Source organism: Helianthus annuus, chromosome 9, assembly GCF_002127325.2.
Source record: "Helianthus annuus cultivar XRQ/B chromosome 9, HanXRQr2.0-SUNRISE, whole genome shotgun sequence".
NCBI lineage: Eukaryota > Viridiplantae > Streptophyta > Magnoliopsida > Asterales > Asteraceae > Helianthus > Helianthus annuus.
In genome coordinates this window covers 154646524-154664102 of record NC_035441.2, presented here as the reverse complement: position 1 = coordinate 154664102, position 17579 = coordinate 154646524, and the positions used below count along the sequence as shown (strand labels likewise).

At 38.2% G+C, this 17579-nt stretch overlaps 2 protein-coding genes across 3 annotated transcripts; one reads left to right on the top strand and one right to left on the bottom strand.

The window, feature by feature from the left end:
- Positions 1-1818: 1818 nt before the first annotated feature.
- Positions 1819-9110, top strand: LOC110910015 (DNA-directed RNA polymerase 2B, chloroplastic/mitochondrial). The gene is made up of 18 exons (XM_022154729.2): positions 1819-2835; positions 3432-3644; positions 3785-3921; positions 4021-4087; positions 4221-4279; positions 4927-5044; positions 5143-5256; positions 5346-5477; positions 5992-6459; positions 6584-6654; positions 6762-6846; positions 6935-7090; positions 7219-7293; positions 7997-8086; positions 8179-8226; positions 8326-8440; positions 8558-8661; positions 8747-9110. Exons 1-18 carry the CDS (start codon positions 1834-1836, stop codon positions 8855-8857), a joined length of 3165 nt encoding a protein of 1054 aa, XP_022010421.1. The 5' UTR covers positions 1819-1833; the 3' UTR covers positions 8858-9110.
- A 791-nt stretch (positions 9111-9901) lies between these two features.
- Positions 9902-12243, bottom strand: LOC110910016 (biogenesis of lysosome-related organelles complex 1 subunit 2). Of its 2 annotated transcripts, none has more exons than XM_022154731.2 (3): positions 12064-12243; positions 11739-11858; positions 9902-10511 (listed from the first exon to the last, which is right to left on the bottom strand). In XM_022154731.2, exons 2-3 carry the CDS (start codon positions 11838-11840, stop codon positions 10239-10241), a joined length of 375 nt encoding a protein of 124 aa, XP_022010423.1. In that variant the 5' UTR covers positions 11841-11858; positions 12064-12243; the 3' UTR covers positions 9902-10238. The 2 variants fall into 2 exon arrangements, with proteins under 2 accessions (XP_022010423.1, XP_022010424.1); XM_022154732.2 differs by having other exon boundaries at positions 11739-11852; positions 12064-12242.
- Positions 12244-17579: the final 5336 nt, after the last annotated feature.

The following is a 17579-nucleotide window of genomic DNA, read 5'->3' as shown; positions in this document are numbered from 1 at the left end:
TCCTTTTACTGCCACTTGTACCTTGTGTACCACTGTAGGTAGCCGTGCGCTTCCCTACTGTGTGGTTCTTGTTGGACAGCAAACTAACCCGCGCGGGGTGAGTATGCTTATTTGTTCCATTGTTTTATGCTAAGTGCTGATATCTGAGCCTCTTGAGGGCCGTGCCTCGCGCGGGGTAGATCAGAACGTGGAGTGTGCCGCGCGAGGATCTTATTAATAAGTTTACTGAAATAAGGGGTATGGTCTCACGCGCAACCTGAGAGGAGGTTTGCGCGACTTTTTGGGACCATACCCCTTCACTTATTTTTGCACAAATAAAATGTTACAAACTGATTAGTGTTAAAACTTAGTTCTTGACCTCTGATCGAAATTTCCTTCGGTAGGATTGATAATCTGTGTCTCAGAAAGCTAATGTTCAAACTTATCTCATTCCAACGGTAGGATATCTAAGAACAGCCTATTCTTCACGACTGTGTTTTATGTTTTGAAAATTCGAACAAACTACGATTTTAGTAGTAAAAGCCATACATCCATGAAATTATAACCTTTGATTGTTAACCATAATGAGTTGAGAAGCTACCGTAAAAACTTGGGGTTGATCCAATGATTAGTCTTCCAGTAACAATCACTTCTTTCTGACTATACAAAATAAAACAGAAATCACATTAATAAGCCTTAACTTTTCGACCTCTAATAAACGACTTTAACTTAAGATTCTTGAGTAAACACGGCTTAAAACCTTGATCATCGTGTTGATAAATTGGTTCCGGATCAAAACCCGCAACTCCGACCACCACTGACACAAACACCATCATCAGCGGCCACCGCTTTCCCCCTCTAATTTTCTCTGCTCTAAGATCATATTTCATTTTATGCGAATGAGCTTAAAAAGCTCTATTTATATATAAAAAAAACTTTTGGCTAACTACAAAATGCCACCCCCAAGTTTGATTTCTACAACATTACTTCTTCAAGTTCGAAAAGAGTCACATACTACGATTTCATAACTAAACAATGACACTTGTAACTTCCATTATCCATTAATAATAATAATAATAATAATAATAATAATAATAATAATAATAATAATAATAATAATAATAATAATAATAATAATAATAATAATACATCTAAGAGGCTATTTGACAACTTCTGAATGGTTAAGTGTTAAACCAATAAGATGTCTGAACCACTAAGCGCTGAACTAGTAAGAAGTTTGAACCATTAAGAGCCGGTATAATGTTTAACCATTCAGAGACAAATGTTTGACCAATTCAGATTAGAGGTCTTAACCATTTAGACTCTGTATAATGCTTAATCATTCAGAGGTAAATGTCTGAACCAGACATCTGCTTGCGAAACAAACAGTCTGGATCATTAAGTGTTGAACCAGTAAGAGGTTTGAACCATTAAGATACTTAGGGGCTGTTTGTTTACCTCTTAATAGGGCTCTTAATAGTTCAGACCTCTTACTGGTTTAACACTTAATGGTTCAGACTGTTTGTTTCACGAGCAGATATCTGAATGGTTCAAACATTTGCCTCTGAATGGTTAAGATTTATACAGAGTCTGAATGATTAAGACCTCTAATCTGAATTGGTCAGACATTTGCCTCTCTGAACGGTTAAACATTATACAGGCTCTTAATGGTTCAGACCTTTTACTCCTTCAACACTTAATGGTTTAGACATCATCTTACTTAATCATTCAGATTTTGTCAAAATAATAACCCAGACGATTGTTACAATTTACAATATAACTCTTTGATTTGCAGTAGGAAAGTTAACCTTCCCAAAGGGTCGGTTAGATAGTACCGCAGCGCCTACAAGGTTTATGCAGGGTTTTACCCCCAAAACCATCGTCTTCTCCAACCAGTTCATCAACACCCCCACATCACTAACCCACAACCCAGTTCAACACTTTCTTTACAAAAACTCCCCACAAAATCACAAATTGATGTTCACCGGTTTACACATCACTCAATCCCACTTCTCCCCAATTGACACAAAACCCACAAATCTTTCCCACTTAAATTCATCACCCAGATCACAAATCATGTGGAGAAACATATCCCAGCGACTCTGTTCAAGAATCCCAGTAAGTTCTTCCATAAAGTTTCTTCCTTTACACCGAAACTTTAATGGGTATCCCAGAAATCCAGTTAATGTTGAAAGATTGCCATTTAGAGGTATGGATTTTGATTCTTTTTCATCATTTAAATCATACCCAGAAAGGAATTTGTTCGAAATGGGTCAAGTTTGTGGTAAAGATGAATGTAGTTTAAGGGGAAGTTATGTGAAAAGGTTTGGTAGTCTTGCAGAGGCTGTTGTTAGTTCATCAACTGATGAGGAGATTAACGGTGGTGATGAGGTTAAAAAGTTGTTGGATGAGATGGGGAAACAGGAGCAACGACAGGCGATTAGGGGTTGGTGGAGGCAGAAGAGGGAGAAGACTGGGAGCAATTGGAATTATATGAAGCTTAAACGGCGGCAAGTGAAGATCGAAACCGAAGCGTGGGAACATGCTGCGAAAGAGTACCAGGAGCTTTTGAGTGATATGTGCGAACAGAAGTTGGCGCCGAATTTGCCGTACATGAAGTCGTTGTTTCTCGGGTGGTTTGAACCGTTGTGTAAAAGGATTGATCACGATCAGCAGTTGTGTAGGCAAGGGAAGCTTAGGGCTGCGTATGCGCCGTATTTCGATCTGCTTCCGGCTGATAAGATGGCGGTTATTACAATGCATAAGATCATGGGGTTGATCATGACCGGAGGGGAGAATGGTTGTGCACGAGTTGTAGCGGCTTCTTGTAGCATTGGTGAAGCCATTGAACAGGAGGTGTGAGTAGTTTCTTATTTGGTATTGAATTATGTTTTGCGTTTTCGTGGTATTGTTCGATATGTTAAACTATGCAGTTAATATCGTGATATATCACCGATATATCGGTTATCGGTCCCCATGTAAAATATCTGTGTCAAGTATCGGTCAAAATATCGGTACCGATATTATCGGCGACATTGACCGATATTTGCCCGATACATCACCGATTTTCCCGATATCGGTAATTTTCTTATTAGTTCTACCATTCGTCTTTCTTCTTTTGCTGCTATTAGTGTTTTAAATCTTAGTTATTAATTGTTAGTGTTAGTTGTTAGTGTTTTAAGTCTTAATCTGTTCCTACTTGCTACAATTGTTAGTGTTTTGCAAGTTGCAAAAGGTTAATTTGTTAATGGTAGGAGAGTATACTGAATTGCTAGTGTTAAATTACTATATATATAAATTATGCATGATATTAAAATTACCGATATTCCACCGCGATAACCTATATCTCAAATATCGGTGCTTGATCGATATTCGATATTTTACCACATTAACTGCTTAGATGTTAAACCACTAATTGATTTGTGGTTTCTGGTGCTTTTGGTCCGTATCAGATTAGGATACACAATTTCTTGGAGAAAACTCGAACAAAAAAAGCTGCAAAAGGTGTGAAACAAGAAGAAAAAGTTTCAGACGTTAGCAAGGAACAAGAGGAACTGCATAAGAAAGTAACGAACCTGATGAAAAAACAGAAGTTGCAGGTGGTGGGGCGCATCGTGAAAGGACATGATGCTTCGAAACCGTGGTCGCAGCCTGTTAAAGCTCAGGTTTGAGGTCATAGGTTCATATTCACACATTTCAAATGATCATATACATATATGCATACGTACATAATACATGCATAGTTCCATACACATGTATTATGCCTATACATTAATGTGTATTAGTTTTTTGTCTTGTTTTTCAGGTGGGAAGTCATCTGATTGAACTGCTTTTGCAGTCTGCATATATACAGCCTTCAGCTGATCAATCGGGCGGTGATATGCCACCTGATATTCGACCCGCATTTGTGCACACATTCAGGACTTCATCGAAAGAAGGACAGTAAGGATTCATAATTAATATATCAAATAATAAAAAAACGTAAATATCATAAATACTGTAATTTCACGAATATAATCAAGCGGCTTCCTATTGAAACAGGAAGACGGGAAGAAGATATGGTGTTATTGAATGTGACCCATCGGTTCGCAAAGGACTAGAGAGAGCGGTACGCATGCCGATTTCTTCTGTTTCTAGAATTTCTACTCTTTGTTATTAGAGTAAAGTTACCTTTATACGTAGATATAAAATTAAGTTAGCTTCTGAGTTTAGCCGTTTTTTCTTCTTATATGCTGTAACAGTCGAAGCATGTGGTTATGCCTTATATGCCAATGTTGATACCTCCCGTCAAGTGGACAGGGTAAGATATTTTTCATTCTTGAACAAAAAAAATTGAATTTTTTTTATCAACTTCATGTTACTCTCTCCATCTTATGAGATTGCAGCATGTCCTTTTTGGGCGTCCCATGAAAGTTCCAACATTTTTTTTTGTTTAGTTCTAAATATTAAAAGTAAATTACACGGATGGTCCCTGTGGTTTACCAAAATTTTGGATTTGGTCCCTAGCTTTCCAAAAGTACACGGATGGTCCTTTTGGTTTGCAATTTGTCATGCATTTAGTCCCTAGCCGATAAATCTAAAGGTTTCAGCATGTCCAAGTTAGGGACTAAATGCGTTACAAAGTGCAAACCACAGGGACCACCCGTGTACTTTTGAAAAGCTAGGGACCAAATCCAAAATTTTGGTAAACCACAAGGACCATCCGTGTACGTTACTCTTAGTATTAATTATTAAATGTGGACGATGTTGGTTTGGGCCTACAAGATTCCCTGTTTTGTCATTTTTTAATGGTATTTAACATATATTTGTAATAGTCGTAGTGTTTTTATGAACTATGTTCCCGGTCAAAACTTGCAGTTATACGGCTAAGAGTAAATGTTTTTTTTTAACTTAAAATTTGCATTACATTGATAACATATGCTATTTGCATTCTTTGATGGTCTTCAGTTACGACAAAGGAGCTTACCTCTTTTTACCGTCGTATATAATGCGCATTCATGGAGCTAAGCAACAGCGTGAAGTGCTTAAAAGGACACCTAAGGAGAACCTACAACCAGTTTTCGATGTTAGCATCGATCCATTCATAATGTGTTTTATCTTCCCTTTGTAGTCTATTTCTTCTTTGTGTGTTTACATTGAACATCTCTTTCTTATGTGGGCAAGGCCTTGGACACCCTTGGAAATACTAAATGGAGGGTGAATAAGAGGGTACTAGCGGTGGTTGACCGGATATGGTCTAATGGTGGCCGACTTGCTGGTTTGGTTGACCGTCATGATGTGAGTTACCTTACACTTCTTTACATATGATCTAATAAAACATTTTGTTATCGTTCTCCAAAAAAGATAATGTTAATCATCACTTTCAGATTCCTTTGCCAGAGAAACCAGATACAGAAGATGAAGAACAACTAACAAAGTGGAAATGGAAAGTCAAAAAAGTTAAGAAGGAGAACCGAGAAAGACATTCTCAACGGTGTGACGTTGAGCTCAAACTTACCGTAAGATCATATATTTACTTAATTTTTAGTATAAGTAATAAATTGAGTAAATTGTCATTTTCGTCCCTGCGGTTTGGCCAGTTTTGCGACTTTTGTCCAAAGGTTTGTTTTCCGCATCTGGATCCAAAAGGTTTGAAATCTTGCCATTTTCATCTGGCTCGTTAACTCCATTCATTTTTCTCCGTTAAGTTAGGGGTATTTTCGTCTTTTTTCTCCGTTAAGAGTATTTTGAATACTTGTACATTATGCAAAATGCTTGTGCATAAAGTGAAAAAAAACCGAATTGCCCTTTAAGTTAACAAAAAAGACGGAAATACCCCTGACTGACCTTAATGCCGGATGAAAATGGCAAGATTTCAAACCTTTTGGATCTAGATGCGGAAAAATAAACCTTTGGACAAAAGTCGCAAAACTGGCCAAACCTCAGGTATGAAATGGCATTTTACTCTAATAAATTAAGGAAATTTTGCTCAATCAAAGCAAAAGCTATAACTAGTTTTTTATCGGAGGATAGGTGGCGCGAAAGATGAAAGACGAAGCGGGATTTTTCTACCCACACAATCTAGATTTCAGGGGTCGAGCATACCCGATGCATCCACATTTAAACCATCTCGGTTCGGATTTGTGTCGGGGTATATTAGAGTTTGCAGAGGGCCGACCACTTGGCAGTTCGGGTCTTAGGTGGCTGAAGATACACTTGGCGAATCTATTTGCAGGCGGGGTCGACAAATTATCACTTGAGGGCCGAATAGCGTTCACAGAAAGTCATTTAGATGATATATTTGATTCCGCTGATAGACCTCTTGATGGTGGACGTTGGTGGTTGAACGCTGAAGATCCGTTTCAGTGTTTGGCTGTTTGTATTAATCTCGCTGAAGCTTTAAGAAGCGCGTCTCCAGAAACAGTCATTTCGTATATTCCTGTGCACCAGGATGGTTCCTGCAACGGTTTACAACACTATGCTGCACTTGGCAGAGACAAAGTACGACTCTTCAATATTTACACACACATATATATACGTATACTTTCTGTTTCTAAAGAAATGTTATCTGTACTGGCTACTCAAAAAGCCATCTGATTTTTTCTTTTTTATTATGTTTTATCAGTTAGGAGCGTCTGCAGTTAATTTGGTCGAAGGAGAACGGCCCGCCGACGTGTATTCTGGAATTGCTGCAAGGTGATGCTTATGTCATTATGTCAGAAACATGATGTCATTGCATGTGATTGTATTACTTATTTTGTTGTATGTGATTATAATAAATATAAATATTGTTTCCAAATCAGAGTACTCGATATTGTGAAGAGAGATGCACAGTTGGATACCGTTTCATTTTCAGATGCTAAGCATGCACGGCTTTTGATCAATCAGGTTTAGTGGGAGTCAACCATTGTTTTTGACTTATGTTGAAAAGACGTTAACGTACATGACTGACGTATGAATCATTCGGTAACTCCAGGTGGACAGGAAGCTGGTGAAGCAGACGGTAATGACGTCGGTTTATGGTGTCACGTACATCGGTGCTCGCGATCAGATTAAAAGGAGGTTGCAGGAACGAAGTAATATTGATGCTGATGATGCTGAGCTTTTTGGTGCTGCTTGTTATGCTGCTAAAGTATGCACATTTTTCTTTGATTATTGCTAGTGAGATGTTCAACGTGCTCAAAGAATTGATATATGGGAAACTATATTTTATTTAATGAACATATTGGGTCGTAAACGGTGTTGCTATTGGTTCGACAGATCACTTTAGCTGCACTCGGGGAAATGTTTGAAGGTGCACGTAATATTATGAACTGGCTTGGAGATTGTGCAAAGGTTTGTTTCATCTACTTCATTAGTACTTTTAAAGTAAATTGTCATTTTAGTCCCTGAGGCTTGGCACAAAATGGCACTTTAGTCCAAATAGTTTTTTTTTTCTCCTCTGGGTACCTGACGTTTGCTGTTTTTTGTCAATTCCGTCCACCCCCTAACTCCATCCAAAAAATCCGTTAAGTCAAGGGTATATATTAGTCACTTAACATATATGTTTCGTTTTTGCCATTTTCATCCAAAACTCTTTTTACATTTATCATTTTTTAAACATTACACACACACACACACACATATTTCTAGAACAGTTTCTTATAAAAACTAAAATTATAAATCAATTTATCTTTTATATAATAATTATTATTATTATTAGTATTATATGTATATAATAAAAATGATTAAATAAAGATAAATGTAAAAAGGGTTTTGGATGAACATGGCAAAAACAAAACTTATATGTAATCTGACCAAAATACCCCTGACTTAACTGAGTTTTTTGGATGGGATTAGAGGGGGTGGACGAAAATGAAAAAAAAAAAAACAGCAAACGTCAGGGACCCAGAGAAGAAAAAATAATCATTTGGACTAAATTGGCATTTCGGGTCAAACTTCAGGGACTAAAATGGCAATTTACTCGTACTTTAATAACCTTCGTTATATATGCAAATCGTATGTCTGTTGGTGCTTATCAAGCTGCAAATTTTGACAGTTAATAGCCTCTGAAAATCAGCCCGTGAGGTGGACTACTCCACTTGGTCTTCCTGTTGTACAACCTTATCGCATGTATGGAAGACATCTTGTAAGTACCATTTTTTTATATCTAAAGGAACTATGTCGGTTTTCTGGCGAGTATATTTCATATTCATTGCTTTCTTCTGTTGTTTTCCGCAGGTTTCAACTTCTCTTCAAGTACTGACCCTGCAGCGTGAAACTGAGAAGGTATTTTATTTTTTATTATGTTTACCTCAAAATAATCAGAAGATCATAATCAGTTTTTTTTCGCTCTAAACTGATTATTGTTGTTTTTTGTTTATATAGGTGATGGTGAGGCGGCAAAGAACAGCTTTTCCACCAAATTTTGTTCACTCGCTTGATGGTTCACATATGATGATGACAGCAGTCGCGTGTAAACGAGCCGGCTTGAATTTTGCAGGTCTTTTGTGCTTTCTAAATATTAATATATGACAAATAATTTAGAAAACTATATTTAAAATAAGGTTAAATTGGCCAAAATGCAACATTTTCATCTTTGAAAGAATATATTGTACAGGTGTTCATGATTCATATTGGACCCATGCCTGCAATGTGGATGAAATGAACAGAATTTTAAGGGAGAAGTTTGTAGAACTTTACCAAACACCAATATTGGAAAACGTACGACATTCTGTTTTTCACCTGTTTTCATATTTGTCGATGATTACCGTTTGATCCTATGGTTTTTTTTTTTGTGACGTGCCAGTTGTTGGAGAGTTTTCAAACGTCCTTCCCTACAGTGTCTTTCCCGCCATTGCCAGATAGAGGAGATTTTGATCTGTCAGATGTTCTAGAGTCATCCTACTTTTTCAACTGAAACCGCTTCGTTCATTTGTGACTTTGGAGGCATCTCTGTTGTATGATTGCTAGAAAGTAACAGATTTAGCTAAGCATTGGAATTGAATATACGTACTTAAAGAGTTAAAGGTTACTTTTAGATTCCTCAGAATTTGTATATATTTTAAAGTCATCGATGTATAGTTTTGGACTTTTGGCAGTAAACAGAACTTCATGAAGAAATTATGAACATAACAATTAGCCTACTTGTTTGGATGGATATCTTTTGGGTTTTTTTCATGTTAAACGAGAGCTTTCTTTTCACAGGTTAGGACAGGATCCGCATCTAACAGATTTTTTTCAGTATAATTTTTCTACATGGTAACAAAAATGATTCGGGTCTACATACTTTTTCTTGTTTTCATCAGATATTTCATATCTTATAAAACAATCTCGAATTGAGGTTGATGATGACACACATGTTAAAAGAAGCATATAATGACATTGTCACATGCATTGACGTGTTATTTAACTTCTCTACTCACAGGTGGTCCTAAAACGTTGGTTAAAAAGTCATCGCTTTAGGCGTCTTAGAAAAAGTGATGGCGATTATGGTGATCGGGCAAACAACTAGTGAGTCGAGGGTTTCGACTGTATACGTAGATTCCACTATTCATGCTTTGGGTTAACATCTTCCATGAAGTTAAAAGAAAATGTAGCATGAATGTGATGATTTTGGTTTAATTACAATTGTCATGGATGAATTGAAAGGCGCTACCAGTGGTAATGTTTACTAGGATGGTACTGAATCATGTCCTTACAGTAACAAAAGCAGTCTCGTAGTGTTTGGTTCTGCTCATGCCATTGTAGGCTCGGTGTAGCATCAAAGAATGGTGTAAACGAGCCTATTAAGTGTCCACATCTAAATGTAATGTGCACATCCACCTATTGGGTGTATATATATTGTAACCAATGTTAATGTGGATGCGAAATACTATTTATGAATCGTGTTACAGTTAGCCACTCCGTCCCAACTCTCCACCCATGACAACACTTCAAATAATATTGTTCTTTTAGAAAGATAAATTCGAAAGTAGATCTTACCATTTCTTAAAACCTCATAAACATATAGAACTTGCGAGATTTATGCGCTCGCAATAACTTGTCATTTTGCACTCCATTCACAACATAAATTCAATTTCGTCCTATATCAAGAAAACTAAAAATTAATTAAAAGAAATGGCACATTTCGAATCACCACCACCTTAGCTCATAAATGCACCTACAAATACCCAAAATAAAAACTGCTAAACATGCAAAGAATAATGCTGGGAAACGACATGAGCAGTGCACACGCATACAGACAGCAGCATAGTCATAAGAATCTGTCGAACCTCAAGCTCTTCAAAACTATGTGCAAATCACGGTGATGAAGTTGGCATCTTGTAAACAGACTGAACTTTTGATTCTAGTAAGGAAACGTATTTATCGAGCATAGATACTACAGCTTCAAGATCAGTCACTTGCTGTTCAATAGCATCGATTTGCCGAACATACTCGTCGAAATTCTCACTTTTGGCTTTCAATCGTTCCACAAATACCCTTAAACCAGAGGCAACATCACCAAAGCCTGTGTACTCTTCTGCAACTTTGAGGTTCATATTTTCCAACAATTTGAGGATGTTATTTGTACCCTGAGAAACATATACACGGCCACAATTTGTCAATTCTGTGGTAATTCTTGACAGAATTTGGTGCAGTTATCTGTTGGTTCTAAGAAATCCAAGCAATTCATGACGCCTTAAGCTTCAAAATTAGTCTCTTTGACCTCAAAAGTCAAAACTATTGATTATACTTCATTTCGAACAAAATGAAGATTCACACACTAACATCCAGGATCATCACTGACCTCAAAAGTGTTGATCGTTCCATTTCAATACTGGCATTAACGTTTTAGGGCTACTGGGTTGATTATATTTGAAACTTTGATGACCATTTAAAAAACAGAAAAAAGTAAGCAGCCCACATCATCGGAACAAGAGTGAAAGCATGTTGCTATGTGACATTTGCGTAAAAAAAAGCACGCGGAATATATAAAATAGAGTTAACTGTCATTTTCGTCCATGTGGTTTGTTTACTTTTGCCATTTTAGGCCAATTATCAAAATTGCACCATTTTTCTCCCTGACATACTGAAACGTGCCATTTCCGTCCAAAAAACTAACACCAGTTAGAATAACTCAGTTAGCTCAGGGGTAAAATGGTCATTTTACATAGTATTTATTTTCATTTGAGTTAATTACTGTTTTCGTCCCTGTGATTTGTCAAAAATCACTATTTCAGTCCATTAGTTTAAAAATTGTGATTTCAGTCCCTGTGGTTTCACTTTCGTAACCACTTCAGTCCTTATGGTTTCACTTTGGTAACCATTTCAATCCATTTATTTTGTTAGCATTGGGACTGAAATGGTTACGAGCTGGACTAAAATGGTTACGAAAGTGAAACCACAGGGACTGAAATCGCAATTTTTAAACTAATGGACTGAAATAGTGATATTTGACAAACCACAGGGACGAAAACAGTAATTAACTCTTTTCATTTTTTTCATTTTACCTATGAAGTTTATTTTAACACCTAAAGTCTAAAAAATGAAAATAAAAACTATGTAAAATAACCATTTTACCCCTGAGCTAATTGAGATATTCGAACTGGGGTTAGTTTTTTGGACTGAAATGGCACGTTCCAAGTATGTCAGGAGGAAAATGGTGCAATTTTGAAAATTGGCCTGAACTGACAAAAGTAAACAAACCACAGGGACGAAAATGGCAGTTAACTCTATAAAATATGGATCTACAAAACTACATATTGCACAATCTCTTAACCAAGAAAGAAAACACAAAGGCAATCACACAAAAATAAAACCTGAAGATCGCCTTTTATCATAGTCGAAACGTTAGAAAACAGATCGTTAAGAGCTTCCGTAAGTTCATCATGCTGCTCCTGTGTCACAACCTTTTCAGCCATTGCCAGAAACTCCTGTAACTACCATAATCCATTGTCAGATCATCTTGTAACATGTTTTCAATTTATCTCAACATACTATTCATAATCAGCTCATTCACTTCCCACAAATTAATTGAACAATCAGCTTATTTAGTTCTAGAAAAGAAACAGAGATCCAAATTTTACAAAATATTTCAAACAGTGAGAATGAAACCCTAGATGACATAAACTAACAGCGAAATACCTTCAGATTGAATCGTAACTCGTGGCTTGATAATCAGTGGCGATTTGTTGTTGTTTCCTGCACATTTGATAAAACCTAACTCGCTCCTGTTTCTCCAACAAACATAGCATTAGAAAAACTAATTGATGAAACTGTCGATAAGAAAAGTGTAATCTACGAATACACAGAGGGTGTGACTAAACGACAGATTATTCCGTCAGTCATCGTTGAGGGGTAGATACGTAATTAGATATTTAGTTACTGTTTGATTAGATAGGTTGAACCTCTTTCTAGATTAAACGTATTATTTTGTTAAGTTATCTGTCAATCTGATTGGCTAAGCTTATTTAACTAAAAAGGGGCTTTTTTTTTTTTTTTTTTTATGAAAAACACTTATTGATTTATGATTTTTTGAAAAAGAATTTTAAAAAAAAAAGTGTTTGGATTAGCTTAGGCCATACGTAGTGGACAAGATCCTGGGCGTTTTTTCCCCAATCACGCCTGAAAACGCCCTCCCCCCACCCCCTCCGGCGTGATCCGGCGTTTTTCGCAAAAAACCCTACCGGCGTGCTTTGAATCACGCAATGGCAAATTTTTTGGCCAATCAGATGGAGATAGCTGGAATTTGTGACGGAATGGGACGAATCCGAGTCGGAATAGTTTTGTGCTTAGCCGGAATTGTTGCTGGAAAAGCTGTATAAAAAACGAAGAAGATGATGAAATGCAGAACAGGTTTTAAAGGTTTAGTTTTGACAACTTTGGTCCCTGTGGTTTAGATATGGTTTTAAATTTAACTTTTGAACTTTTGAATTTTGGTCCTTGTGGTTTAGATGTGTAATGTTTTCTATTTAACTTTTGAAATTTTTTTTAAGAATGTAATGTTTTTTATTTAAATGAAATTTAATTAATTTTAATTAAAAAATTTAATAATTGTGTAATGATTGACGTGGCATTATTGGACATTATCCCACTACGCTCTTTTTGTAAAAATGTCAATAATGTCCCCTTGCTGACTGGACTGCCACATGGCGGAAAACGCCCAAGGGTAGGGGCATTATTCACTAAACCACTACGCATGGTCTTATGATGTGGGAAAAGCTAATAAGTCAGTAAGTTGTTTATTAAAAAGTGTTTGGCTTAGCTTATTGATGTAAAATGACTAAAAGAGACATTCTTTTATTAAAAAGTGTTTGACTTAGCTTTTTTGTTTTTCTTCCCTTCCTAAAGGAGCCGAATTAAATCCTTATTGTAAATATAACTAACCGAATTAAGTTCTCTCTTAATGAACTGACGTCGAGTTTTCTGTTTAGATTAGACTATCTCCAATGCTAAGGTCGCCCTTAGCTGCTCAGTCAGCCGCAACATCATATCCTTACAAATCCTTAAAATCATTAAAAAAACCTCAATTTCATCTCCAACCCTACAAACATCTTTACGTATCTTTACATTTTCTACATCACCATTTCTACTTTTAATATATTTACTTAATTTATTAAAATATAGATAATAAAACTATTTTAGTTAATTCATTTATATAATAATGGGATATAATCAGAGATCAGAGATACTTAATTTATTAAAATATATTTAATGTTAAAAAGAAAAAAATACATGGGATGTACTAAACTTTCTGTTTTGTAAAATAGATAATATAACTATCTAATTATTTAAATAATATAACTACAAAAACTTAATTTTTTTAATTGATGATCGGTGGAGGAAAAATAGTTGAAAGATGGGACTGTCAGACAGAATAAAAAAATATGGGACTGCCAACGGCCAATGACGTCTAGTAGAGATTATTAAGGCAAATATCCCTTCATATTTTTACCTTTTCGTTTTGATTTTTTACCACACCATGACAACACCCGTCACAATGCACGGGACTTACATTGTGTTCCCGAGTTTAGTTAAGGAGAGAAAAGAAATGATTATTTCATTTTCTTTTCTTTTTCTCCATTTCTTTCCAAATTGGAAAGATTAATTTTAGGCAAAAAAAACTCTCATTTTCTTTTCTTTTCTCTCATTTAATAAAACTCTGAAACACAACAAAAAATTATTTCCTTTCAAATCTTTTCTTTTCTCTCATTTAATGAAACTCGGGAACTGATGAAACACAGAATAACACCGAGGTTAATCTGTTGGGATGTTTCTTCTGTGGGTTCAATCTCCTTTCCTACTCGCGAAAATGACCTGAATCCTGTAAAACAGCAACACCGTTAGTCTCGTTAAGAGGGGAATATGGGGGTTTCCCTCTTAACCAGGCTCCGGCGTGAGAATAAGTACTGTCCTGAAGGAGAATAAACAGTGTGTATTGAGTGTGTGAATATGGAGAGTAAGATAATCTAACCTGAATGATGAAGGGTCCTATTTATAGCCGGAGGGTGAAGGAGGGAGGAGCAGCTGTGCCAGTTGTGGTTGCGCGCCAGCTGTCCGACCAAGGGGAATATCCTCTTGGTCTCCTCTGCCATGGCCAGTGTAGTGGTACACGTGGCGCGCTTACATTTGCTCATTTTGGAGACGTCGTACTGGCGTTGTCGGTCTGCTCCTTGATTTGTTGCAGGCCTACATGGCGCTCGATGACTGGTGACACGTTTTGTCCTTCTTGTCGGACGGAGCATCTTTGCTGCCACTTTGATGTCTTCCAGAAGCTTCTAGAAGCTTCTGGATTACCTTGCTGATGTAGGCGCCATGTAGGATGAAAAAGTGGTGTGGTCCTTGCCATATGGGCAAGGAATTGGGACCATACCTCTTCAAGTCCCCCCAGTCCAGTGTGCCTTCTAGTTGAGTTGATCATCTAGGAGGGATTCTGGACTTATAAGGGTAGTGGTTTTTATTTGTTTGTTATTCGAGTTTTTGTGACAATGGTTTGTACAGCGCGCGGCTTGTTGGTAGTATGCGAAGTTGAGCCAACAGGATGTGTGGCGCATGGTTTATGGGTGATTTGAAAAGGTTGTGTCAAATGGGCGCATGGCGCATGGGTTTTGGTAACTTGTAAAAGTTGAGCCAAATGGACGCATGGCGCATGGGTTTTGGTAACTTGTAAAGTTGAGCGAAATGGACGCATGGCGCATGGGTTTTGGTAACTTGTAAAAGTTGAGCCAAAATGGACGCATGGCGCATGGGTTTTGGTAACTTGTAAAGTTGAGCCAAATGAACGCATGGCGCATGGGTTTTGGTAACTTGTAAAGTTGAGCCGAATGGACGCACGGCGCATGGGTTTTGGTAACTTGTGAAAGTTGAGCCAAATGGACGCATGGCGCATGGCATTTGTTGTTTTCTTCTGAAAGAAGTTTTGTTGTCTTGGGGGGAGACAACTGATATGACTGTCTGGTGTCCCTGTCTTATCGGAGGTGAACAGGTGCCTTTTCAGTTATGTCAGTTACTTTCTATCATTGTGTCAGGCGTTTGTTACCCACGCTCTCGAAAAAAGAGGTGACGGCTTCTCTCTCTTCTGACGTGTCTCCTCCCCGTTGGATGCCTTTCTGGCTTCCTGACGGCCCACTACCCATCGCATTAAATGCGATGGGTATAAATACATGACGGTTTCTTCCTCTTTCTTCACTTTTCAAAATTTGAAGTTTGGTTTTCTCTCCCACTCCTTCATCTTTTCCCCTTCTTTTTCTCGATTGTTTTCATCTTATAATTCTGATTTTCTTTCGATCATGTCTGGAACGAATCCTTCACAGAAGAGGAGAAGGAATAAAGGGAAGACTCATCCCGGTCCTGACCAGGCGGTAATAGGGTGGAAGGAGGAAGAGTTCCACAATTTGGTGAGGGAGATGGGTTTTCTACCCGAATGAGGAACCCAGTTTCCGACTGCTGGTTCTACTGCCATGAATGCACCTCCGGGTTACATGACTTTATATGCTGTTTTTTTCCGGGAAGGCAACTTCAGGCTTCCGATGACCAGGTTTTCTGCCAAAGTGTTGAACAACTACGGGCTCCATCTTTCCCAAATCAATGCTATTGGGCTTCCCCGTATTACTCATTTTGAGTTTGTTTGCCGGGCTAACCATGTTGAGCCGACGTTCGAAATGTTCAACGTTTTCTACTCTGTTTCTTACACCAGTGGTTTCTATTCCTTTAACTCCCGGACGGGTGTTACTCCTGTTTGTTCTGTTCCTTTGAATAGTTTGCATGATTGGAAGCAAATGTTATTCTATATTCGTCGCGGTGTTATCCCTGTGGATATGCATTACCGGTCGGTGGGTGAAGGGATCCCAAAGATAGACGTTTTGGCGGGTTTTGCTGAACAGGACTGGTACAAGAAGGTAACACATAAAGCTACTGCCATTTCTCAGTTGGAGGAGATGGCTCTAGTTGGTGCTGGGATGAGTCTGCGGTGGTTTCCAAAGAACCCTCTGGGTGTTCCTGTTTATGGTTACCAGGGCAAACGTATGTAATGTTTTATATTGTATTTTTATCATTTTCTTTTTGTGTGTGTTTTTCCTTATTTCCTTGTTTTCGCAGTAGGGTATAGCTTGTTAAACGTTTTGGATCCTAAGGCGGCGGGTGCCATGGTTGAAGCGATCCAAGAAGATGGAAAACCGACATGGTTGGATCAGATTCGTCCCCGTTTTTTGCATCCTACAAACAATAGTTTTGCTGCCTATGCCAATGTTGTGTTAGGTGAAGCTGATGAGGATGACTCTATTGATCCCACTCGGGAGGAAGTTGTTGTTCTCTCGAGTAGAAGTTCTGGCGGATCCCTTGAAGATCTAACTTCTCGTTCCGCGCGTGCAGGTCCTGCGCAGGGGGCTGTTAATGAACCTGCCAATGAACCTGCTGATGATGACGTGGAAGTTCCTACTGAGACTGCTGATCAGTTAGAGACAAGAAGGAAAATGAAAGCTCATAAGCCGGAGAAGAAGGAGAAGAGGGTTGAGGGAAAAGCTGCTGGTACTCCTCGTAAGCGACCCTCTACTCTTCCTGTCCTAGATTACATAGTCGTTTCTGATACATTGTCTGGTTTAGGGACCGGAGAGAAACCTCGTGGGTCCGATCCGGATGACCGTGCTACCCTGACGGAAATGATGAGGAAGAAGGCCCTTGAAGACAAAAAAACGAAAACTTGACGAGTAGGCTGCTGCTCTTCTTGCTTCAAAAAAGGCTAAACTCCGGAAGGAAGCTCCCCCTGCGCCCTCAGAATCCGACATTGATATGGGCGTATTTAGTGGGGATCGTGGTAATCTCTTGGAGGAGATATATGCTGCTTCTGCGCCTGCAGGTAGAGACTTTGCAGTTGTATGCTTTTTATATGCTTTTTGGGTTGTTTGTGATTGTTATGGTTGTTTTGTGGCAGGAGTCAAGTCAGGTAGAGTGCCGCGCATGTTTGATATTTCAAAGATCACTCCTCCTGCTTCTCCTCCGTCTAGAACGATTGATCTATCTCCTCCTCGTGTTGATCCTGGTAAAAAGAAGAAAGAAGATGATGTGACTGCTGAGCATGTGGGTGAAGGTGGTGGTAATGTTGCAGGTGGCGATGATGCGGGTGGTGATGCTAAAGGTAAAGGTGCTGACACCGCGGTGGAGTG